Source organism: Acinonyx jubatus, chromosome E4 (genome assembly GCF_027475565.1).
Source record: "Acinonyx jubatus isolate Ajub_Pintada_27869175 chromosome E4, VMU_Ajub_asm_v1.0, whole genome shotgun sequence".
Taxonomy (NCBI): domain Eukaryota; kingdom Metazoa; phylum Chordata; class Mammalia; order Carnivora; family Felidae; genus Acinonyx; species Acinonyx jubatus.
Genome location: NC_069395.1, coordinates 24449785 through 24474543, shown reverse-complemented (window position 1 = coordinate 24474543; position 24759 = coordinate 24449785). Strand labels below are relative to the sequence as shown.

The window sequence follows — 24759 nt, the reverse complement described above, 5'->3', positions numbered from 1 at the left end:
CCTCTGGGGCCAGCAGTAAAGGCATGCTTCCTCTCTTACCACCTTTGCAGCCCCTTGTGTGGGGTTGTGAGCCACATCCTTGTTCAGACTAACAAATGGGTTCCCGCCCTGTCTGCATTTTCCCTCTGGTTGGCCCCACAAGCCTAGTGTTGAGGAGCGAGTACATAATGGCAACCAGAGGCCTGGGTTGGCCTCCTGACTCTGGTTCTTATCGCCTACATAACCTAAGGGGGCGGGGGGTGGTCATCACACATCCCTTCCTACATCCAGAAAATGGGCTTGCTGGTGAGCCCTGCCTTAATGGCTGTTGTGAGTACGAGTTGATTTATTTCTGGGAAAGCATTTTTAGCAGCAGTTCCTGCACATGCATTAGTATTATTATTTTTAGTGATTGTTTCTACTCTAACAAAACCCAAGAGGACACAGTTTTCACGCCCATTATCACACTGTCACATCTATGCACATTTGTCTCTGAGCGAAGCTGCGGTCGAGGACCAGCGGCCAGCACGGTACTGACGGTGCTCTGTTGACTGATCACTTGCCTTTTCCTGTCCTCTCTCTTTCCTGAATATTCAAATCATTGTGCCCTAGAGGAGCCATGCAGTGTTAGGACAGCCGAAGCAGGAATTGTATCTCCGGCCTTATGAAACTCCTCCAACGGTGTCTAAGGCCTGCCTACCATACCCCCAGTGCCCATTCCTGGCAGGGGGGTGATAAGAAGGTGCCAGGGGTCACTTTGTCACTTGGCAGATGGGAACAGAGAGGCAAAGGCGGGGGAGGAACCTGCTTCCTGGTCTTCCTCAGAATCAGAAATGGAGCCATGTGTAGACATCTTTGGCTTTGTTTATGCCTCCTATATACCCATTCCAGGGACTTCTCCAGCATCCCTGCACATGCTTTCTCCTTTGACCTGAAGGATAGAGACACGGTGCTTAAATGCACACTGGCTGGAGGACACAGGCATCCAACCAAGCTTGGAGCTGTGGCTGTGACTTTGTTTCTTCCTCTCCTTGACCACTTTTCCCTGTCTTTCCAGGACTACAGCATGAAGGAATCTTCCGGGTGTCGGGATCCCAGGTGGAAGTGAATGACATCAAAAACGCCTTTGAGAGAGGTAAGGGAACAGGCTTGAAGATAAGACCTAATGTCTGCCAGCCCCCTGGGGTGTTGGCTCCACCCTGTCTCCCCTGGGAGGTACCCAGAGGTCACCCAGCTCTTTAGCCCGGCACCTGCTGTCTCATGGACAGTCTTCCCCAACACGTGCAGGGAGATGCCAGGGCACATCCCAGCTCCCTCCTCAGCCCATTCATCATGCCTCTCGCCTGTGGACGATCTGCCGAAACCCAAGAAGTTAACTATGATATCTGGGTGGTTTACGGTTTTATCCAGAACCCTTGGTGGCAGTTAATATCAAGGCTAATGCGCCTGTTCATCGTAGCCCATTTATTATCTTGTGGGCCATTAAGGTAATGGGCAAGCTTTGGCAATTTCCGTCACTATAATGGATATATATAGTCTCAATTTGAGGTTGGTCCTATCATTAAATCTAATTACATCTGATACGAAATTTTCCATAGGGAGCTCCAGCGTGATTGTTCTCCCATAAGTAGGTGTCCTTTGTTGCGAGCCAGGAGGAGTAAGAGCGAGTCAGAGTGGCTGGCCACCTTGGCCTCATTTTCCTTCCCCAGGGACTCAGTCCCGGCCTGGCTTCATGATTCTTGTGAGAGGGCCTGTTGCAGTGTCCCATCCCAACCCAGAAGGAATGTCCCTGAACGAGTCTGGCACGAGCCAATTTATCCTAATGGACCCTTGTGCCCTCTTCTCGCCTTGGGGCCCCTGAGCCTAAGCAGTCTTTGCTTTATCTAGTCTCTGGTCCATCCTACTCATGGCCAGCATGCCGGGCACAGAGCTGATGGACTCTGATGAGGACTTGGAAAGCCAGCCCTTCCCCACCACTTCTGCTTTGTCCTGTGGGGTTTTACCTCTCTCACTCTCTCTTTCCTTTTTGGGGGGCTGCTTATCCTCAGGAGAGGACCCCCTGGCTGGGGACCAGAATGACCATGACATGGACTCCATTGCTGGCGTCCTGAAGCTTTACTTCCGGGGGCTAGAACACCCTCTCTTCCCCAAGGACATCTTCCATGACCTGATGGCCTGCGTCAGTAAGTACATCCTGGCCTCAGACTGGCTTCTGGGCAAGAAAGAACACCTCGTAGCAATAGACAGGCAATTTCCACGGGATCTTCTTTCCCCCCATAAACTTTTCAATAATGTTTCTCTTTTTCCTTTCCCTCAGTAAAGTGTCTCCTCCTCATCCTCAATCCTTCACCCCGTACTAGGGAGGGAGGAAGGATGAGTTTTCAGGAAGAGTCTAGGACAAGTCAGAACTCCTGGCCTTTTCTTTTCTGATTTACCTTAAACTCCTTGCTTTGCTGGGCTTTATCTTTCTTCAATAAAATACATTTCTTTTTTTTTAATTTTAATTTTAATTTTTTTAATTTTTTCTTTAATTTATTTTGAGGGAGAGAGAGAGAGAGAAGGAGAGCATGAGCGGGGAGGGGCAGAGAGAAAGGAAGAGAGAGAATCCCAAGCAGGCCCTGCACTCTCAGCATCCAGCCCACCTGACTCAGGGCTCGATTTCACAAACTGTGAGATCATAACCTGAGCCAAAATCAAGAGTCAGACACTTAACAGACTGAGCCACCCTGGCATCCCCAGTAAAATACATTTCTAATAGTATGTAAGACATGGTCCTTTTCAGTTATTGGAAGCGCAGACATTTACTGCCCATGCTTTTTATGATATAAAGAGAGAAATGTTTTCTGTTTGTTGCTTTAAACATGGCATGGCTTACCTGCTGGATGTGTTAATATGTGTTCTTCTAAGGAATAGAACCCTTCTGCCCACTTAAAAGTAATGATATGATGTTTTCCTAGAAAGGGATATCGTCTCTACTTTGTCCTTCTTACAGGTTCTCTGCCTCTTACTCTCAAATTTGGGGCTTGGAGAGCTGTTCCCACCATTTAGTTTAGCTCATTATCCTGTTTTGTTTTCCATGGAAACTTAGGTTAATACCAGCTCATCCTGGAAGTAGACCCCAATGGAATGATGGCTCCAGAGGCTGGAGAAGGCAGTGCCTTGGACATGGGGAAAAGAACCTTCTTCCTAGATGCACCAGGGTCTTTCTGCCCACCCACCCCCCCCCCCCGCCCCCAGGTTTCAAGTTTGACTCAGTGTATGCCCTGAACACTGTTCCTATCTGCTATTCTGAGGACCCAGAGCATTCAACAAGCTCTCTTGTTTTGTTGACCCACTACTTTTGGGAGTCTGGTGGAAATCAGTGCTGTGGGTGGGTGATTAAATATATGCACCCCTCCTGTCCTCACATCTTTTTCTGGGACTGGGCTTAGATAAAAATCTTAAGTGGACTGGGGCTACCAAGACAGTTCAAGACACTTGGCTGCCCACTTCTCCCCTCGAGATGTGCTCCTAAACCCACTGCTTTCCACTTCTTTTTCACAGAAAGACACTCCTAGAAAATGACAGTATCCATCTGGCCCACTGTGGGAGTGGGGAGACTGGCATTGATGGAGGCCGCCAGCCTTGGGTCTTACCTGTAATTGATCTTTCCACAGCCCAAGAGTCAGGAAACTTCTCTGGTCTTCTCCCCAGATCTCACTATTTATCAGGCATCTACCATCTCTTGCCTCTGGCCACATTCTGCTCAACCCACTGCAGATAAGGGAAGGGAAGATAAGCCAGACCTGTCCAGAGGGTGAGGTGAGACGCGTGTAGAGTGAGCCGGACAGGACCTGCACAGCCTGTCTCCCTCCCCACATGTACACCCCTGAGGCTGCATGTTGAGCAATTAGTCATAGCAGGTTTATGGACAGTCCTTGTCTGTGGTTTTCATTGGAGGGTAGTAGGTGCTTGGGGACCATCTCCAACCCCTTCAGTGCCCAAGGTGCATATTCCTTAAGTCCTATAATCAGTAGGTGTCTGGAGCCCAGCATGTACCCTGTGGCAGCAGTCCAGCCCCACAGGGCCACAGGGATGGAACTCCTTACGTGGAGCACCAGTGCTGTGCAGTCTTGGTCTGGCCGCTGTCTGTGCAGCACCTGCTGGAAGTAAGGGCCCTCTGACCGTTACTCCTCGGGATCTCTGTTGCAATGGAGGCTGACACGTGGCTTTCTTCTTTCAGCTATGGACAGCCTGCAGGAGAGAGCTCTGCACATCCGGAAAGTCCTCCTGGTCCTGCCCAAAACCACTCTGATTATCATGAGATACCTCTTTGCCTTCCTCAATCAGTGAGTAGACTTCCCAGTGAGCAATTGGATCAGGCCTTGGCCTCAGCCCCTGGAAGCTTACATGTAGAGCTATATCAGTTCATCCAGCCCAATGGGTATTTATGGAGCACCTACAAGGTGCTGGGCACCATTGTAGGCTGTAAGAATACATTGCGAAATAAGAGACAAAGCCCTGATATCATTTAACTCACATTCCAGGGTAGGAGACAGAGAGATAACAGATATGTCAGGCAGGAGTAAGTGCTCAGAAGAAAAATGAAGAAACCCAACTTAAGAGCTGGAGTGCGGGGTCTGAATGGGGGCAGGGGTGAAAGAGGGAGAGCCACTGCAGAGGGGTGGTCAGCAAGGGTCTCTCGGAAGGAGACGGTGTGAGAGCAGGAACCTAAATGAAGTGAAGGAAGGAGCCACAGGGATGTTCAAGGCCGTCAGGCCCTGAGAGTCATAGTAATAATGGGTTTGGCTTTGGGAAGCCCCTGGAGGGTTTAAGCAGAAGAGTGATAAGATCTAGTCTCCTATTTTTTTAAGCCCGCCAACAGCTTTGTGGAGAAGTTGCCATCTAGGGCTGTGACGAAAATCAGGGAGACCTAGGTAGAGGTTATTGTGAGATCTCGGCCACGGGTACTGGGGGCTTAGACAGGATGGGGGGTCACGAGGGAGGGTGAGGAGGTGGGGTTGGGTTTGGGGTCTGTTTACAGCATAGCACTGACAGGACTTCCTGATGGGGAGGATGTAGAGTGTGAGGAAGGAGAGAAATTCTAAATGTTTGGCAGGAGCAACAGAGTACCAGTGACTCCATTATGGAGTTGGGGAAGACGAAGCGTGCCGGACGGAATCGAGACAAGGCACCAACTCAGTCATGTTAACCTGAGGTACCTGTTAGGCTTCCACGCGGAGATTCCAAGTAGGCAGTGGGACATGGGAATCTGACACTCGGGAGAAACCGAGTGGAGACGGCGAGTCTGCCGTCACCGTGTACTGCTGTTTTAGCTGGTTACCCAGGGAGTGAGTGTAGCCAGGCAAGAGTTCTGAGGGCCAGAGGGGCCCTGAGCTTGGACGGGGCATTGCTTCCTGTCCATGCCGTGTGTCCTTGCCGAGGGCAGGCATTGTGTCCCCAGGGAGCAGCAGAAGCAACAAGCAAGGACGTGTGGTGCTTCCCCTGTGGGCACCTCTGTCTTCAGGCTGCTTTCCCTGCGGTGTCTCCCTCAGCAGCCTAGAGCAAAGGCTATAAATGGGCAACGTGAGGGCCAGATAAGGCCCATCGATGTGTTTCCTTTCAGTCTGCTGTGTCTTGAAAACATTGAAACATTTAAATATTAGGGGATTTTACTTAAAAATATCTGGATTTCCAGCTTCTCTTGAAAGCACCATTCGATCTGGTAATAATGGACCCGTATTCCACAAGGCAGCGGTGCGTGGTAGAGGGAGGGCAGCTGCCTGGGTGAGGCGGGCCCTCTTGGCACTCTCGAACACCGATGCTGAATTCAGTTGTCATCCCTCTTGCTCTACGTGTTTTCCTCTAGTGGAGAAACACAGACCCATGAATGTATCAAGAAAGAGAACAAAAATTAGACCAAGGGGCTAGCATCTTTTGTTTATTTATTTGTTTGTTTTTTACTTTTTTTAATGTTTATTCATGTTTGAGAGAGAGAGAGACAGAGGGCAAGCGGAGGAGGGGCAGAGAGAGAGGGAGACACAGAATCCGAAACAGGCTCCAGGCTCCGAGCTGTCAGCACAGAGCCCGACGCGGGGCTCGAACTCGTGAACCGTGAGGTCATGACCTGAGTCGAAGTCAGATGCTCAACTGATGAGCTACCCAGGCACCCCAGGGCTAGCGTCTTTTACCATAAATGTCTTTCTCTTCCTGGTCTGTTTGGTCTTTGCTTCAAAGGAAAACGAATTTAGTGACCATCTCATGAGCTTTGACTCCCTTGTAAGTTCGCGGTCAGCCTGGCCCTCGAGGGTGTCTGGGTTAGCCCCGCTGCTGGAGACCTTGCCGGGGCACCCGCACTGTCCGTCAGCCTTGCTGCTGGCAGTGCAGAGGGACAGAAGGTCCCGGCTGTTGGGTCAGCCTCCTCCATGTGGCGCTGTCTGCTCCTCCCATCACCAAGCCCTGACTCAGCACCGCAACTGGCTAAGTTCAGAACCCCTCGTGGCTCACGCAGGGTGCTCGTGTGAGGTGCATTCTAGGCTGGTGGAAATGGAAACTCCATGATGACTCTCCAGCTAGTCAGCTCCCCGGGGCCACCAGTCCTTCTCTCCCCTCATGGACGGATACCTGCCCTCAAAGTGAGCCTGGTCTGCTCCCCCAGAGCAAGCAGTGTGACGGTAGTGGGTAACAAGGCAGAGGAGCACACACAGGTCCCGGGGCGACTGTGTTGTGTAAGCACAACGGCCTCATCCTCTTCCCCACACCTTCTTCCTGTTCTTCCTGTTTCTTCCTGCGGGGACCTCGCGGGAGCGGGGGAGCCATAGAGCAAGCATTGCGCAGAGCTGGAGGTGGTGGCCACTGTTGGAGGAAACATGGGAATTACACCAATTCAAATGATCGCTTTGGTTTTTTGCTTTTTTATCTGGTTACAAAAGAGATGCATTTGGTCCTCGGAGTGGTTCATGGGAAAGATGCAGCGTTAATAACCGTAGTGTTTCCTAGAATAATAAATGGAATTCAGGACACAGGTGACAGAGAAGATCACCTCTGCGGGAAGATGGCAGGTCGTAAGCGTACACATACCAACGGATGTGGCAACAGTGGACACAGGTCGCTCCTGAGGGAGACTCTGCCCCGGCCCAGACTTTCAGGACTGCTCTCCTTTGTCGTTCTGCATCCTAGGGGGGGTGTGTACTTTATTTCTGGCTATGGTCTTTCTCTTGGGTTGTACACATGCTCAATCTCAAGGAGCCAGAAAAACTAATATGTGTGTATGCGTATGTGGAACTCCTTACACTGGGCACTGGCACCGTGTGGACTTGATCTGGTTCCATATATGTGTAGCTAGTGTCCTTCAGAGTACCCAGTCCACTGCATGAACCTCAGGTACATGCCTGTCCAGCAGGCCTTGTGAACTATTAACATTATCCTTTCTAGCATCTGCATTAATTATCTATTGCTGTGGAACAAATCACCCTGAAACTTAACAACTTGAAACAAAAGGCATTCATCGTTACATCTCAGTTTCTGTGGGTCAGGAATCCAGGGGCAAGGTGGCTGGGGACTCTGGCTCTAGGTCTTAGGAGGTTGCAGTGAAGGTGTTGGGGGCAGGGCCGTAGTCCCTTCCGAAAGCTCCACTAGGGGAAGACCTGCTTCCAAGCTCACTTGCGTGCTGTTGGCAGGATTCAGTTCCTTGCAGGTTGTTGGACTGAGGAACTTCACTCCTGGCTGACTGTCGGCCAGAGGCTTTCGTTGGTTCTTCGCCATGTGGACCTCCCCATAGAGCTGCTCCCAATATGGAGGCTGGCTTCTCTCCAAACAAGTTGAGAGAACACCCAAGACAGGAAGCACAGTCCTTGGTAACCTAATCTCAGAAGTGACATCCCATGCCTTCGGCCATATTCCATTCACTAGAAATGAGTCACTACATCTAGCCCATACTCAAAGGGAGAAAATTACACCAGGATGTGAATACCAGTAGGCAGGGGCCATGGGGTTCATTTTAGAGGCTGCCTACCACAGCCTGTATACTACCCAGAGAGTTTTTGCCCCCCAACGAAGTATAGGTAGCTCCCCCTCACCGCAGCTGATTCCACTGCTTGCCTTTTGAAACCTACTTTTTTCAGACATCAAACAATATAGCCTTCTAGTTTCTTGCTAGCCAAGTGAGGTCCATGGACCAGCTTCACTGGCATCATTTGGGGAAGTTGTCAGAAATGCAGAGTCTCAGCCCCTCTCCCCTCAAAGGCCTGTGAATCAGAATCTGTATCTTAACAAGGTCCCCTGGCAAGTCATACTCACATGAAAGTCCCAGAAGCCCTGCGCTGGGTCCTCAAACACTGCTCCACCGTCTGAAAGAGTGAATCAGTGGTGCTTCTCTCCTGACTAAGGTGCCCAGGGGGCTCCACGAAGGCTGAGGTTTCCTCTAAATCTCACCCATCTCCAGGTGCCTCTTAGTTTGGGAAGATTCTGTCTGGGCTGTTCTTCTGACTTTCACGAGGAGTGTTTTGGCTTCTACACGCAGATGGACAAGTAGAGTTGTGGTTGGCTTGTCTTCGGAGATCCGCAGCTGCTCACATACTTACTTAGTCATTTATCTCACACATATATTTATTAAGCATCTACTGTGTGCCAGGCCCTGTTTTAGTTGCTGGCCATCTAAGAGTGCACCAAACAGTCCAGGCGTCCCATGGAGTCCCTTGTGGAGTTTATGTTCTATTGGAAGAAGACAGACCAAACTAATAAGTACACATATCACATGTCAGAAGATAAGTGCTATGGAGAAAAATGAAGCAGGTAAGGGAAGTGGAGCGTACCAGGGGTCAGGGTGAGAGTTTGCTCTTTAACATCCGGTGCTCAGCAGATGCTTCACTGAGCAAGGGACAGTGGGCCATGGGCATGGAGGAGAACCTAGAGAAACCGGTGTCCCAGAAGCCACGTAGACAAGTATTTTGAAGAGGGCGCGGTAACAGAGTTAAATGTGATGACAGGTCAGCTGAGAAAAAGACTAAGAATTACATTAGCAGCAGGGAGAGCATTGGTGACCCTGTAGGGGGTTGTGCTGATGGAGTGGAAGGGGTCAAACCCTGACTGTGGGTTCAGGAGAGAAGGGGTGCTGCTGATGGGTAAAAAAAAATGTGGTAGATCCATACGGTGGGGTAGTGTTCAGCCATAGAAAGGAGGGAGGCACTGAGGCATGTTACAGCGTGGATGCCCCTTGAAAACATCACACTGAACGAAAGAAGCCAGTCGCAAAAGACCACGTAGTGTGTGATTCCTTTTATGTGCAATGTCCGGAACAGGCACGTCAGTGGGGACAGCAGACTTGTGTAGCCAGGGGCTGAGGGAAGGGGAGAAAGAGGGGATATGGAGCCTGGAGCCTGCTTCGGATTCTGTGTCTCCTCTCTCTCTGCCCCTCCCCTGCTCATGCTCTGTCTCTCTCTCTCTCTCAAAAATAAATAAACATTAAAAAAATTTTTAAAAGATCGTGAAAATGGTAAGTTGTATACTTTACCACAGTAAAGAGGGGGAGGGAGCGAGAGAGAAGGTATGTTAGTCTGCTGGGGCTGCCGTAGCAAAATACTACAGACCAGGTGTCTTCAGGAACAGAAACCCATTTTCTCATGGTCTGGAGTCCAGAAGTCCAAGATTAAGGTGCCAGCAGGGTTGGTTTCTGGTGAGGACCCTCCTTGGCCTGTAGATGGCCCTCTTCCCTCTTCGTCTTCCCATGGCTTCCCTCTGTGCACGCACGGGGAGAGCCCTGCTGTCTCTTCCCTTAGTATAAGGACCGCAGTCCTATGGGATTAGGCACCCATCCTTATGACCTCATGTAACCTTCATTATCTTCTTAAAGGCCCTTTCTCCAAATACAGTCACATGGGGGGGGGGGGGGCTTCAACATAGAAATTTGGGGAGCGGGACACAATTTAGTCCATAACCGAAGAGGTGGAGATGAATCAGAGAATCAGAAACAACAGGTACAGACAACTCCCAAATCGTTTTATTATGGAGAGGAGAGAAATGGGACAGGTGTGGATATGGGGTTAAGAGAGAATTTTTTTTCAGATGGACAGTATCACTGCATGTTTGCATGCTGGTGGGAATGACCCAGTGGAGAGGAAAAACCAATGATGGAAGAGAAAGCAAGGGCAATGGTGGAAGTGATATTCTTGCTGGAGAAAGAGGATGGAGTTCACTGCGGGGGGAAGGAAGGCAGAACATGAGGGCGCAGAGGCAAGTCCTTTAACAGATGGGGGGAGCGTGAGGATGCTGACAGGTGGCGTTACAGGCGGAGGGAGTGAGCGGATGCCTTTGAAGGACTATGAGAAAAAATCAGCCAGAATTACCTTGACTTCTCGTCTCTTAGAAAGCCTTTTGGCGAAGTCAGGGAAGGCTGTTAAATCACGGATTTAGAGTGGGAAGTTGTAGTATCTCCTATTGGAAAAGCTTTTAAAAGGCCTGATGGATTCTCGGCCCCACATTTTGCCTGGGGTCATGGTGAATAACACAATTTCTCTTCATCCCTTTCAGGCCTCAGATCAACCCTGATGTGTAATATCTTACCCACAGTCTGTTGGTTGTTGCCAAATCAAACCCCTGGGGCGTGTGAAGCGGAAGGTTTTTAAGTGAAATGTCATGTATTTAAAACTGTCTGTCGAAAGCTTAGTGTTCTCCCCGAGGATTTAAGCCTTCGATGTTGGGATCTGGAGTCCTCGGCTTGATGATGCCTGTCAGGAGAAGAAGGTGGCTAGACTCCTATAAATCAACTGCTGGCAAATGTCGACAGCCCTGCTTCCCATTTTCTGACTAGAATCGAGGGCCTTATATCAAGAAGCAATTAGGATAGTATAATTACAGAAAATATTGATTGAGCCCCACCTGTGTGCCAGGCACAGTGCTCAGTGGTTTGTGTATAATTGCTCATTTAAACTTTATATCAGCCCCACAAAGGAGGTACGTTCTTTTATAAGGAAGAGACTTGGAACCTAGAACACTGTCGTGGAACTGGTAAGCAATGTGACCAGGACTCAAAACCAGGTCTCATTGACTCTAAAATTCTTCAGACGTTTTGTTTTTCTCTCTTAATTTAATCTAAGAGACAAATGTGCGTCATTAAAAGGTAAAAAGTCCAGAAAAGGGCATGATAAAAAACAAGTTTCCCACATTAATCCTGATTTTTTCATTCCTCCCCAAAAGCCTATGTTCTCAATCTCTATGCTAAACCTTGTTAAGATACACAAAAGATGAGTTTGAATCAATTAGAAGAATTCACTAGTATTATAGATAGAAGCTATAGAAATATAGTACAATTCTTAGAAGAGATGGCATTATATAAGTTGACATCAAAAAAATATGTTTAAAGATGGCGCTGTTACCACTGTTACCCATTTTAGGTTGTTTTTTTTTTGTTTGTTTGTTTGTTTGTTTTTTCAATAAAAATCCAGTATTTGAATTCCTATACTGGATATGGACGTTGGGGCCTTCGTGGATTATTAGCACCATTATGTTGTATATGAAATGCGTCTGTATGTGTACACATGTGAATTTTTCTGGGGAGAGAATCTCTGCTTTCTGTCAAATTCTTGAAGGAGGCCGTGACCCCCCAAATAGTTAAGAATCATGGCTTTCCCCCTAAACCCAGGTGTTCCCATTGTAGATTGGAGGAGAGAGAAGGATCTTGGTTTAAATTTTAATGAGAGTAAGAAATGCATCTGGTCCCTGAGACCCTAGTCCATGAAGATGTGTCCTCTTCAAGCCCATGGTCATTGCAGCCACCTATGAATTGAACAGTCCTTCCCTTAGGAGACTTGGCAAGGTTTCTCCTCTCTTACAAGGCTTTGGGCTGGGGCTCTTGGAGCTAGACTTTGTTTCCTTTTGACTGCCAGGCTTCCCCAGAAATGACTGGTTTTCTTCCATGTTACCAAATGTCATCAGTTCGCACTAAAGAAACATGGCCTTCCTCCTCCTTGTCCCTGTTGTGGTTACCAAGGTAATTATCTCTCCTATCTCTCTCCAACGTTTGTTTGACCAAAAAGTAGAGTTGGAAACTTCTCCCGGCCTTTTCTGAATCCCAGCTCTCTATTAACTCAGGAGCCAGGGAAGGATTGTAAAATTTAGCCTTTAAGACCTTCTGTGAAGCAGTCCAGCCACTGAGATCTATAACCGAACACATCGCTGGCCTCCCTACGTTGACTAAGTCCTAGAGAACATTGACTCTCAACCATGACAGTAATTCCCCCCGTGATAGCTGTTCACATCCATCGTACCGCTTCTTTGGTCCTGCACTGATTCTCCAAAGCGGACAGATGTATGTGAATCTTCAGTAGAGGAGAGAACCACTGGGTTAGAGAGACCAGCTTGGTAATTTGAGTCTGGGTGCAGGATACACTAGAAATGAACTCTGTCCGGTTCTGAAGAACGCCTACTCAGATGAAGACAGCTGAGTCTCAGGCCTCTGGTTCGGCATCAGAGGGATTTGGTTTTTCCTCAGAGCTGTAAGAATCAGGGGCCGGGGACCTCCTGCTGATGCCCATCAGGGAGGCAGTACTCCTTAGCAGAGCCCACAGCTCCGCACCCTAGGGCTGGGGGCAGGGGGGTACAGACCCAGAGCTGGCCAGGCCATCAGCCTGGACAAACAGAGACCGGTGAGGGCCGATGAGACCCAGGGTCTCCCTGAAGGGCTTGGGGCCTTGGCCAAGGTTGGAGGTGTGGCCAGAGCAGCTGCTGGCTGAAAAGGGGACTTCCCAAAATAAATACCCAATGACGAAGTCAGACTGCATCCAGAGAAAGCCTGAGCATAAACTGAGCAGCATGCTGACCTTTTCCTGAATAACTCTTGATTGTAATAATAGAGGATATTATGAAAATGGAAAACAATTACATTAGCTGTTCCAGAAAGAAATTCACTTGCTTGACGGGATACAAAAGCTAATCGGGTGGCAATGTTTTTAAATACATCTAGAGCTTGGAATGGAATATCCCTAGTAATTTGATTATTTTGCTGTGCAAGGAGGTACACAACACACAGTGCCTGTGTCTTCTGACCATATCATTACGAGGGCAGCCTGAGGGTCTCCATCTGCGCTGGCAGCTTCGGGGGCTGGCGTGTGGGAGCCATCCCGGTTGTGCAGAGTGGCGTATTCTTGAGGCAGGGTGGGTTTGGTGGGTGAGGTATGGAGCGGGGCTCGTGAAGCGGTGACAAGTAGGATTTGAAGGGGGAGCTGGAGAGGGAGGAGGGGAGAGACCTGCAAGGAGGTGGCTCCCGAATGACCGTCCTGGTGGTCATTCTCTTCTCCCCCCAGACTTTCTAGAAGGGCTCTGATGCCCAGGAAAGCAGGTGGCAATTTGTGGAGCTTCTGCTCTTGCTCTTGGCATTGCCTCCCACGATTGTGTTTTCTGGGCATTCATGCGAGAGCTTTCCAGCTTGCCCCCTTCCCTTCTCCTCCAGTTTATCACAGTTCAGTGAAGAGAACATGATGGACCCCTACAACCTTGCCATCTGCTTCGGGCCCTCACTGATGTCAGTGCCTGAGGGCCACGACCAGGTGTCCTGCCAAGCCCACGTGAATGAGCTGATCAAAACCACCATCATCCAGCATGAGAACATCTTCCCAACCCCCAGGGAGCTGGAGGGCCCCGTCTACAGCAGAGGAGGAAGCACAGAGGACTACTGGTAGGGGCCTCTGGGCCAGAGGGTGGGGAGGGGGAGTCCCCACTGCACGCTGGTGTGGGAGCCAGATGGCCAAGCGAGACCCAGGGGAAACACCCAGAGCCCCCCAGCCTCGCACTCCCAGGCGGTCCAAGCTGCCGGGATCTGGGGACGGTGCAGGCAGCGCCTGACCTCGACCCGACCTGTGGAGTGAGTGCCACTTTGTGCCACTTCCCTGTTTTTTATGAGTTTGAGGAACCATTCTGGAAAACAGTGGCGACAATAATAGGAGGGTTAATAATCTCCAGGAAAAGAAAGTTTGTAAAGTTGTATTTGGAACAACTGTTCATCAGTCAGCAGTGCCTCTCAGGCTCCATGTCCATGCTGTGTGTGGTGAGAGACACAGACAGGCCTGGGTCCGGGTCCGCAGAAGTAAGATTTTCTTCCTTATTGCGAAGAACTTAGATATGAGGCATAATTTCCTCGCTGTGAGTTTGAACAATGATAATTTAGAATGATTGCAGACATCTGTGAGGAGAAAAAGGGGTAAGGTAAGCTCCATTTTCGGCAGGTTAGGCCCACTTCCACCCTAAAGCGGGATTAAATCCTGTGGGGCAAGGTTTTTCATGACCTAGCCTGGGAACAGAGATATAAAAGGAATCCCTAGGGCTCATCTTTACTAGACCCTTGTGTTACACAGTTGACCAATCACTATTTCCGTATTATAGATGAAGTGACTATAACCTAGAGAGGTCAGTGACAACCTTTCAGGCCACCTTAGGGTTGGGAATTCTAACCATGCTGTTTTGTGTCTTAGTGCAGGGCACTGTCCAGGACCCCACACTGCACCCAGGGTACCACTTACAATGTCTTTTTCCCTACCAAACACAAAAGCAACCACCTCTGTCGTTTGCTCCCTAACATCCCTTACCTGCTCCTTCCCCTCCCTTCTTCCCCCGAATCATGCTTCAGCCTGGGCTGAAAGCATGAGCCAGCCCAATTCGGATTCCATCTGAATTCAACGTCTGGAACCAATTCAGCAGCCCCACTGCTCTCCAGTAAGGTAGGGGAGGACAGGAGAGGATGTTCACTTAATTAGAGGCCAGGGGGTCCATGCTTCTCTCTGATCCCCACAGAAGGAGCCTTTTGCCTGGGGCGTGAAGAAAGTGGTATTCACGTGTCTGTGAGTAGAGAAATACCACTGACACCCCCGGGTTCAATCTTGTCCGCTATCCCGCGGATCCCAGCATCTGGGTCCGAGCTGGAGAAACCTATACTTCCTAGCTTGGAGAGAAGCCTTTTTGTCACTGACAGATGGTCGGTGAGGACACGGAATGTTGTTCAGGTGTGCTCCAAGGAGCTGTCTTTGTGCATGTGACTTGGAGAGTTGGTTTCTCTCTTGCATGAGGGTTGAGAAACTGTGGAGTAGTGTTCCCAGGGCCTGCTTTATCTTCTTTCCAAAGTGTGCCCTCACTTCTCAAATATCTCTGGCCCGATCCCAGGACACAGAGCCCCCCTCAGCCCTGTTCCCCCAGTCCCAGCCCAGCGGAGCAGACAGAGTCATGGCGAGGGTGGCTCACAGGGACCCAGAAGGGGAGGACGCCTTCCGCCAGTTCTCTCCAAAGCATTCTCCCAGGCCAACCGCTGTTTGTCATGCATCCGACACTTATTAGCAGCCTCTGGAAAAACCACCAGATTAGCCAGGGTATGTTACTACCACAGACTGGGTGGGAGGCCAGAAACCTGCGAGGATCAAGGGCAGGTGACCTTGGGTAAGAAGGACCATCTGACGACTGGACTCACCCACTCAGAAGGCTCCCAGCCTCTCCTCTTCTTTGGGAACAGGAAGAAGTGCCAGTGAAGTGAGCTCAGATGGATGAAGGAGGTGAGGGAGGGGTGGCAGAAGGGGGTGCCAGAGCCTGAGAACCCAGGAGACCAGAAGAGCCAGGAAGAGGGGGCCCCGGGCACTTGGTCTCCCTGAAGCTACGAAGCAGGGAGGCTAATCCCACTTCACCACGCTCTCCAGCCGTAAACTAGAACCCGGTTTCCCAGGACCACCTGCTGTTTGGCCTGCTGGGCTTCCCCAGACCGCAGGTGCTGGCGGGCTTGAGGTGTTGCTGAGGTGTGGGTGTAGAGCTGAGAGTAGGATTTTGGCACTAGGAGGGACGTTAAAAAGCATCATCCCGCCTTTACATTAGAACAGTGGTTCTCCAAGAGGAGTCCTTGAACCCACAGCACCTACGTCACTTAGGGCTGGTTAGGAATACAGACAACTGAGCTCCGCCTGGCCCTCGAGAATTAGAAACTCTAGGGGTGAAGCAGTCTGCTTTTAACAACCCATCCAGGACTCCCTGGCGTTTGAGAACTGCTGCCTTAGTGGATGGCCACACAAATGAACTTGGAACTCTGGAGGAAACTGAGCCTTTGCCCTGTGCACCCCTGGTGCCTGAGGGCTTCTAGAATGTCCTGAAACTCATCAGAGGGCTTGTAGGCCCAGCAAATAGTGCCCACAGTGTGTAGGCCCAGTAAACCTGTGAAAACTTATGCCCACATTTTTTGATAAGGAGGAATCCCTGTTGATGTTCTCCCAGAATGTTCTCTGGAGTCTGAAGAGCCTCCTTGGAACTGACTTGTGTCATGTGGGGTGAGTTCCAGACTGGTTCCCTGGTCTTTGAGGAACTTTCTGGAGTGAAAGACCCATCCTAAGTGGAGGGAGAGGCTATAGGCTCAAAAGCAGCAACCATGAGGCCAGGTGGTAGGGTTGAGAAGGTGGTGATACTTCCATGGAACTGCCTGGAAAGGCTCCCTTGTTACTACCAACTGCCAGAGGAAGAAACTTTAGAAATGAACAGGGGTCTTGTCTATTTCTCAGGAAGTTAGAACTTCCTGGTACCCATCCCCGTCCACTCTGATGTCCATGAGCCAGAAGACCAGGAGAAGAAACAACTTTCCAAGTGACTTCCCTGGCCATTCTTGATTCTCAGCCCTGTATGATTTTAGACTCACTGAACTGTTTGGGAACTTGACCGGCTTCCATGCCCCTCCCTCTCGCAGAGTCCAGCCCACAGCAGACTCTTCTGCCGACTCACCTCCCATCTCTCACCAGTACACAGACCAAACCACAAAGCCCAGAGACATAAGCAAAATGAGAAAGAAGGAAAGGAAGACCACTTATCCTCACACAACTGAGGTGTACAGACCACTATCCTCAATTCATTGATTAGGCGGTTGAGGCTTAAAGAGATTCATTCCCTGGCTCAGGGTCATACAGGTACCAAGCGCCAGGGCTGGTTTCCAGCTCCTGTTGCGTCCCATGCAAAAACCTCGTATTTTCTTCCACGTGCTCCCTCCAGGGACTAGTTCACCTAGAGAAATGGCCCTTGAGAAGTTGAGTTGTTGTGTATTTTCAAAAAGACTTATTTTATAAATTCAAAAGGGCTTCCCTCTGTCTCCAGATATTGTGAGTCGCAGGCAGTGTCAAGTGGTTTTTGCTGCAGGGCCCGGGCTAGAGAAACTCAGGAGCCTCGTGTTTCATTATCAACACTCGTCTGTAGTGTCCGGTCAGGATGCAGAGAGCGTGAAATAGCTTCTGTGCCCTTGCTCCAGGGAGGCTGCGGGAAGGAGAAGACAAGAATTTGCTTAGCCAGGGCTCAGGTCCCCGTTACTGTTGCTTCTGTTGCAGTGACAGCCCTCACGGAGAGACTACCTCGGCTGAGGACTCAACCCAGGATGTGACCGCAGAGCACCACACGAGCGATGACGGTACGAGGCCCCGCGTCCTGGGCAGTGGGGTCACCGGGCGGGAAGCCGAAGGAACAGCTGACGTAGCCTGTGCTCCGGATGCACCTTCCTGCCCAGCAGTCCCCCAAAGACAGGCAGCGGCCCCCCTGTCCGTCCTTTTCATTCCTTCCCTTTCATGGAGAGACAGCCTACCTTCTCAAATAGAATGGTCTCTGTGTTAAACCAGAGGTGAAACCTTTCAGAGCCTTTCAAGCTTCTTGCCCCAGCTCCCTGCCCCTCGCATACCTCCTAGCTCCTTGTCTCGCCTGCCTGTCTCGCCTGCCTGATGTTGGTCCCCTGTCACAGCCCAGACTCCTGCCAGGTAGCTGGAGACCAAAATCAGGAGAGTTCATTTGAAAAAACAGTGAGCCTGGGGAGGAGAGAAGCTGGGTGCCAAGAGCCCAACAGAAGCAAGCCAAGGGGGAGTGGGAAGCAGGATGCAGAAACCACACGCTTTCACGCCTGCCGACTGGAAAAATTGACCCTTTCCAAAGTACAGACGTGTGAGCGCCGTGCAGCCTGGCGGGCGTGCGTCGAGAGGTGGAATGCACAGCTGTCACCGCGGGCCCTCAGCAGCGCCCGTGATTGATTAGGGTCTGTCCGGCCAGCACGCCTCCCCTCCTTCCAACAGTTCCGCACCTCCATTTCTGGACCACTCGGGCTCTTGGAAGTCTCAGCAGCTGACAAGGGGCCTCAGAATTTTCTGGGCATGAGAACGAAATGGCACAGCCTGTGGAGCTTTTTAAAGGAGAAAAAAAAAAAAAATGAAGGCTGCTTATTTAGATGCTGAAGTCAGATGGATCAATATGATAATCTGCCCCATTACAGGAGGAGACTGGGTGAACTAGGGAAATTTGTTCCTGCTAGAAGCTTTGTGTGTCTTACCTCTTAATCCTAGTGAAATAGAGCTGCTATTTTCCAGTTGAGAAAGCAAAGGCCAGAGAGGTCAAGTGATATACCCAAGGCTGCACAGAACTGAGATTTGGGATATTTAGACAGGCCTTCTCTGGTCTGCCTCCAGTAGCGAAATATCCAGCCCGGCCCTTCCGGGAGCAGGCCCAACCATCCTGCTGCCTAGGCGTGGTCTTGCCTGTAAGCAGCCTTTCTGTCCACTACTCAGAGTACCTAAGATCAGGGGGGGTTTCTTTTTTGCTCTCTGACCTCTCCCTGCGGCTCGGCCCAGATAGTGGTAATGATGACAACTATAACAATGGCCAGCGTGGACGTATTCTTACTACAGGCCAGACAGTGCTCTAAGTGCTTTTACAAATTGTTATATATTGACTCTTCGTAACAACTTCATGAAAAAGGCACTATTGTTATCCCTTTCTAACAGACAAGGAGACTGGAAGCTCACACAGAATAAAACTAAATATTGCATTTGAACCCCCTTTTAATTTTCAAATTAATTTTAAGTAAATTTTCCATGCATTACCCACAATAATATATTTCCATATTTTTAGCTCCTTGGAAAGTTGATTGGGTGAGTTATTCTCTCCTACGGAGACTAAAAGCTCATGTTCCACTAGGGGAAATGGACAACATAAATAAAGTTTGTTGTATTTAAAGTACAATATGATAAATGTTCTACAATTAGTGGCGTTATTTGATGATCAGAAAAGAAATGATGCTTACAAATACAGGATGGCAAGTTCAGTGATAGGGGCTGGCATAAACAGCTGTGTAAGCACCGGAGAAGTTACTCTAGGCCTCCTTTGCCCTGAGTGGGGCTCAGCCTCTTGGGCAGCGTGACGAGCTTCCCAGGAGGCAGATTGCACAAGGAAGACAAGGTTCCCACCCTGTACATGTGGTTCCTTGCTGCACAGAAACTGCTGAGACAATAAAGTATTCTTTGTTTTGTTTTGTTTTTTAATGCTGACATTTAAATTGTGACTCAGTGTGTTTCATCAGGAAGGTGAGAGAGAAAGGGATTCCAGGTGGGGGGAACAGCATGACCAAAGGCAGTTAAGGGTGCACACGTGCTTTCAGGCTGATGGCACCGCACCGTCTATGCGGGAATCCCCTGCCTCATACATAGATCATCCGTGGCTTATTTGTCACGCTGGGCTATCTTCCTGCCAGTGTGAGTTCAGCTAATTGGGGTTTTCCGCCCCGTTTCCTGAGTCTGTGGGTCTCAACAACATGTGTTTCCTTCTTTTCTGCCCCTCTCAGAGTGTGAGCCCATCGAGGCCATTGCCAAGTTTGACTACGTGGGCCGGACAGCCCGAGAGCTGTCCTTCAAGAAGGGGGCATCCCTGCTGCTTTACCAGCGGGCCTCCGATGACTGGTGGGAAGGCCGGCACAATGGCATCGACGGACTCATCCCCCATCAGTACATCGTGGTCCAAGACACGTACGTTGGGCCCCCTGCACCTTCACGCATCCTGGCTGCTCTGTGGGAGACTTTATTTCTGGCTCCACAGGAGGGTGAGGGAGACCAACCCCCAGGGGGCACCAATACCGGCCTTGAAAGACGCCCCCCCCCCTCCCGCCACAGACTAAGTGGAGGATTGTTTTTTTTCCATCTCTTCCCCCTGCAGATCACTCCTCACCCACCCCCACTCACTGTGGAAACCTGCCAGCCCTCAGCTCATCCACATTTAGACCTGATGAGTGATAATGAGGGGTGATTGTTTGACCACTTACATTTTTGTTCTGGAAAGCTCAGAGTGGGAAAACATTTTTACTTCTTTTTTTTTTTTTTAAAACAACCCTGCTCACCGCAACCAGTTGGGCCACCTATGACGATGACGATGGCACTTTTCCACTTGCAAATGAAAGTGATGCTTTCCTTTTCTAGAAGAAATCTAGCTTAAGCAGCCTTGTGGAAAGGAGCCAGTTCATTTAACTGGGGTTGACTTGGGGAAAGACAGGGAGAGGAGGAGAGAGGGTGTCAGGGAGCAAAGGGAACGTGAACTGGTCCCAGAGAGACTTCGTCGGATGGGCTTTTGGTTGGCTCCTACTCTTTGAAGCAATGTCTCCCAGGCAGGAGGGCTTTTACCCCATGGCCCTCCCAAGCTTGCCTCCCTGCCCCTTTGCCCTGCCTCTGCCCCTGCCTCCCTACCCGTGGATGCGATGCTGTCAGTGTTTTTAGTCCTTCCCTTAATATTATTTTTTAAAGGTTGATATCCTGAATGAGTCTGCACCCTCCCAGCCTCTCCCCGGCTCGTTCTGCAGGGAGATCCTCCCTCTGTTGATAACATCGCAAACCCGGTGGCCATCTGTGCGTGGACAGGACCCTCCCAAATTTAGCATTATGGCTTCACTACAGGACCGAGAGAAGATGAATTGTGGGGGAGAAGGGGCTTCCTTTGTCATCAGTAGCCAGAGGGGCCGGGAGAGCTGTGGAGTGACCTGGGACCGGCTTGGACGCTCTAAGCTGGGCTAGATGCACTACGACAGAGTGTGGCGGTGTCCTGCCTCAACGCCGGCATCTCCAGAGCCACCGCAGACCTGCCTGTCCTTGCCGGGCAGTGCCCGGGACCTCAGCAGATAAACCGCACCCTGGACCGGCCACCTCCTCCGGGAGGTGGCCTCGGCACCGCTGTGCCCGGAAAAGCAGCGGGGTAGAAGGCAGATGCCTCGCATCCAGGTGTCCCCTAGCCCGGCCTTCCTGCGGAGCTGAGGATCCCGCACCACGCGGCAGGATTATTTATTTTTATTTAAGTGACCCTCCTAAGGCCCTTAGGTTTCCCTGCCTCCTCTCACAGAGCTAGCCCGGCCTGGTGTCACTGCCGCCTCCAAGCTGTGGCGGGGTCGCGTGTGTGTCGGGGGGCCATCTTGCCGATTTAACACTGCTTTTTGTGTTGTTGTTGTTTTCCCCTCCTCCCTGCCTGCCTGCCCCTTCCCCAGCGAGGACGGTGTCGTGGAGAGGTCCAGCCCCAAGTCTGAGATTGAGGTCATTTCTGAGCCACCTGAAGAAAAGGTGACAGCCAGAGCGGGGGCCAGCTGTCCCAGTGGGGGTCATGTAGCCGATATTTATCTTGCAAACATCAACAAGTAAGCTCTGCTTTTCATTTTCTGCTCCCTGAATGCCCTGCAACGCCCAGCCTCCCCCTCCGGCCTCACCCCCTCTCCATTCCTGTGCTGCGTAGGGCTCCCAGCCCCTGGGCCTAACACTCTGCATGCGCTCACTGCTGCCGCAAGGCGGACAGGGCTGAGGAAGCTTCCATGGGCCTTGCGGGCAGGTCCCGGGCTCCAGCGGGCTGCTGTCGTGCTATGGAAGGGTGCCCCACGCTGGGTTTCCACAGCATCTGTCGGGTCGGGCCTCCCCGGCTGTCTGACCACTAAAACCTGGCCAAAGCTTTGGTCACATTCTGCAACTTGGTTTTGGACTGTTTCTCGGAGGTGCCTTCTCTTTTCCGATTCTTGCTCAAATAATAGTCTTTGACGTCTTCCTGGCCCTTGTCTGTCCAAAGAGCCAACATCCTGTGTGTCTTCCACTAGGCTCATGTGACCCCAGAGGGGTTTATGTAGATACCATGTGTCTCTCTCTCACCATGTCCTGCATTCACCCTGTGGAGGAAAGGAGGCCACTCTGCCCCCCAAGGAAAGCTTCGTCCTGAGCTCTTTATTCATTGCCTAACCCCCCAGCTCCCTTCTGCCCCTTCATACCAGTGGAAGGAATTGTCCATGTTTTCCCTGTTGCTTTAGCCCTGTGTCATCCTCCCCTATCAGTCCCTTTGCAGATTCCCATTCCTGTCCGGCAGGCTCTTAACTCTGCCCCCCCAGCTTTCATTGTGCCTGTGAGCAGCATCCCAAGGGTTTTCACTCCGCCCACACCCGATCTGGCCGGCTGGAGGGATTCCACGCCTGTGTGCTGCTGCCTCCCCTAGAGACATTCAGGTTATTGGAGAACTAATCTCATCTCAAGGGGCCAGACACCAAGTCCCAAAGCCTACAGACCTCTTTCCGCCAGACCCTGAAACTTGGCCCCGTGCCAGCGGGATGACGCGCCCCAGGGTGTTCCTGATGAATGTGGATTGCAGATGATGTACAGTTTTTATTCCCCTCTGGCTTTGGAGGAATGAAATGATCTGCACATTGAAAACCTGTTCACCGTAGCCTCTGGACACTGAAACTGGAAGGAGAATAAAAGATGCTTGTTGTTTTTAAACCGCACCAGGTCGCCCCGATCTCTTGGCTTTTTTCCAACCAGACGGTAGCAGGGGGCGTGGTTGGGGCACGTGTCTCTTTTCCATCTCTTTCGCCCTCCAGTTAGTGAAGTCGCTGATTCAGCTCACAGAGGGTAGGTATGATTTAAGTCAGACCAGTAAAAAGGATGGAGGATTTTATCTATTTCCCTCCAGCAAGTTGTGCCCTGCTGGGAGGGCAAGCTAGTAAAAAGTAACTGTGGGCTCATCACATTTTTTTTTCTTTATTTACAAGTCTATGTTAATTATAAGCCTGTAATCATAAGGTTGTAAGCCTGTAATTAGCCCACAAACCAAGGCAGGGTTGGTGGAGGGAGAGTTAAATAATTAGTTAGGTACATGTTTCTAAGCCATCACGTATTTGATGCCATTTGTACAAAGAAATTGTAGAAGATATGAGCCGAAACAGTCAGAAGATGAACGCCTGGTGGAAAGTCAGGCTGTTCCCTTTGAACTCCTTACTTGGCCATGTCAGGATGGGGTGCTCAGAGGACATGGCCGACCGGGACACCCGCTGGTCGCTGGTCGGTGGCTGAGTGGTGGCCCCCGGGCGTGTCTTGCCCTTAGCAGTGACTCTGCCCTTCCAGCCTCACTTCCTGCCCCATACGTCACTCCTTCCAAGGGCCCCGAGTTCTCTCGCACCCCCGGACCTTCACATCTGCTGCCTCCTCACCCGATCATCCCCCCCTCTCCCTTCAGGACGTAGTCTGAAGATTTTACTTCTCCGGGGAAGCCCTCTGACAACCCCGAGGTCCTCAGGGCTGAGTCAGATGCCCTTAGTCTGTATCCCCACAGCAGTCCGAGTATCTCTCATGACCCGAAATGCACTCAGATCCCCCACCAGCCTGAGCATCTTGAAACCAGGAAATCTGCCTTCCTCTCCTCGTGTCCCCGGGGCCCGGTGAGGGACCTGGCACACACCAGCCAGTCCACAATCTGCCTCCTCAGCAGTTTGAGCTTTGTGAGTCAGCCACCCTCAAGTGGAAAAAGGAAATCAGCAAAGAGTTACTCGGGTGAGGCATTCAATTTAATTCCACACATTTAGTGAGCGGCTACTGTTGTGCCAAGCATCCGTGCTGGTTGTTCAGAGATGAATAAGACAGTGCCTGGCCTCGGCGCTCAGTCTGGCAAGGTAAATACCATACAGACAGGTAGCTAAAAAGGCAGTGCCATCAAAGCTCTGAGGGAACAAAGGAGGGAGTGATTGTTTCTGCCTGCTGTTGGAGGTGGGGTCGTGGGAGGAGACTTTGCAGAGGAAGAGTCGTTTCAGCTGAGCCTCATAAGACTCCCAGAACATCCTTTTTCTGCTCCAGAGTGGCTGATACCCAAGGCTAAATCCGCTTGAGCCGGCAGCTTCATGGCGTGGCTCCCGTATGCCAGCTTCCACACCAAACCCCGATAGAAAAGACCTGACCAGTGGGCAGGACCAGGACGGGCTTAGAACACCAGCTCGGCCACACAGACGAGCCCTTTAGCCTCAGGACCTTCCCTTCCCTTCTTCCATCTCCTCTCCTGCCTCAGCCTCCGTTGCCCTTAGTGGACTCGAGATCAGAGCTGCCCAGCTGCCATCCCAAACCCGAAGTTGTATTGCTTCCTAAGTTAGGTCCTCAAGAATCTGATTCCAAGAACAAATGAAATTATTCAGCAGTAGGCAACACCGTGCTCTTAGGACTCTGCCAGGCCGTCTTCTTTGAGAGTCTGCGTGGTCTGAAGGGAATCGGCCGAGAGCCAGGGTTCAGCCCAGGGCTGGGTGACTCAGGGTCACGGAGATGTATTTCCACCCTGAGGAGAAGCACAAACTTGGCCCTAACTCCTCAGCACTGAAGCCTCTTGAAAAATATTCTGTTCCCTGTCTGCACGAGAAGCAACGACAACCACTTGCCAGAGGCCAAAATGATTACAGTCTTGTCGTTGGACTAAGAAACATGCTAGAATTTGGAAAAATCAACTCTCCTCTTGCCTTCTTGGTGATGGCGAGACTTTCTCTCCTACCTGGGGCCTTAGGTCTCTGTTCAAAGCAGGTAATGGAGGGGGCCTTTCTGTGAATCTGTCTCCCATTAGAAACTTTCACTTAATCAGACATTTTTCCTGGCAGCACCTTACATCTCGAGAACTCAAAGCCCACGACCTCCAAGTAAGTATCCGTTTCTCCTTTGCCCAGGTTGGGGGTGGCAGGGGAACAGAGACACAGAACGAGCAAGGGAAGGTGAAGCCAAGGAGACA

General features: G+C 50.7%; 1 protein-coding gene across 11 annotated transcripts in view; it reads left to right on the top strand.

Moving 5' to 3' along the window:
- The window catches only part of SRGAP2 (SLIT-ROBO Rho GTPase activating protein 2), a 232785-nt gene that overhangs the window by 202101 nt on the left and 5925 nt on the right, over positions 1-24759 (top strand). For 5 of the 11 annotated variants that reach the window (XM_015069962.3, XM_015069961.3, XM_053209186.1 and 2 more), the window contains 8 exons: positions 1037-1114; positions 2028-2162; positions 4202-4307; positions 13403-13627; positions 17286-17365; positions 19556-19736; positions 21236-21382; positions 24632-24670. In XM_015069962.3, the coding sequence (XP_014925448.2) occupies positions 1037-1114; positions 2028-2162; positions 4202-4307; positions 13403-13627; positions 17286-17365; positions 19556-19736; positions 21236-21382; positions 24632-24670 (991 nt within the window). Of the gene's footprint in view, positions 1-1036; positions 1115-2027; positions 2163-4201; positions 4308-5077; positions 9400-13402; positions 13628-17285; positions 17366-19555; positions 19737-20504; positions 21383-21829; positions 22505-24631; positions 24671-24759 lie in introns of those variants that run through there. The other 6 variants (XM_015069964.3, XM_015069963.3, XM_053209187.1 and 3 more) reach the window with 4 other exon arrangements.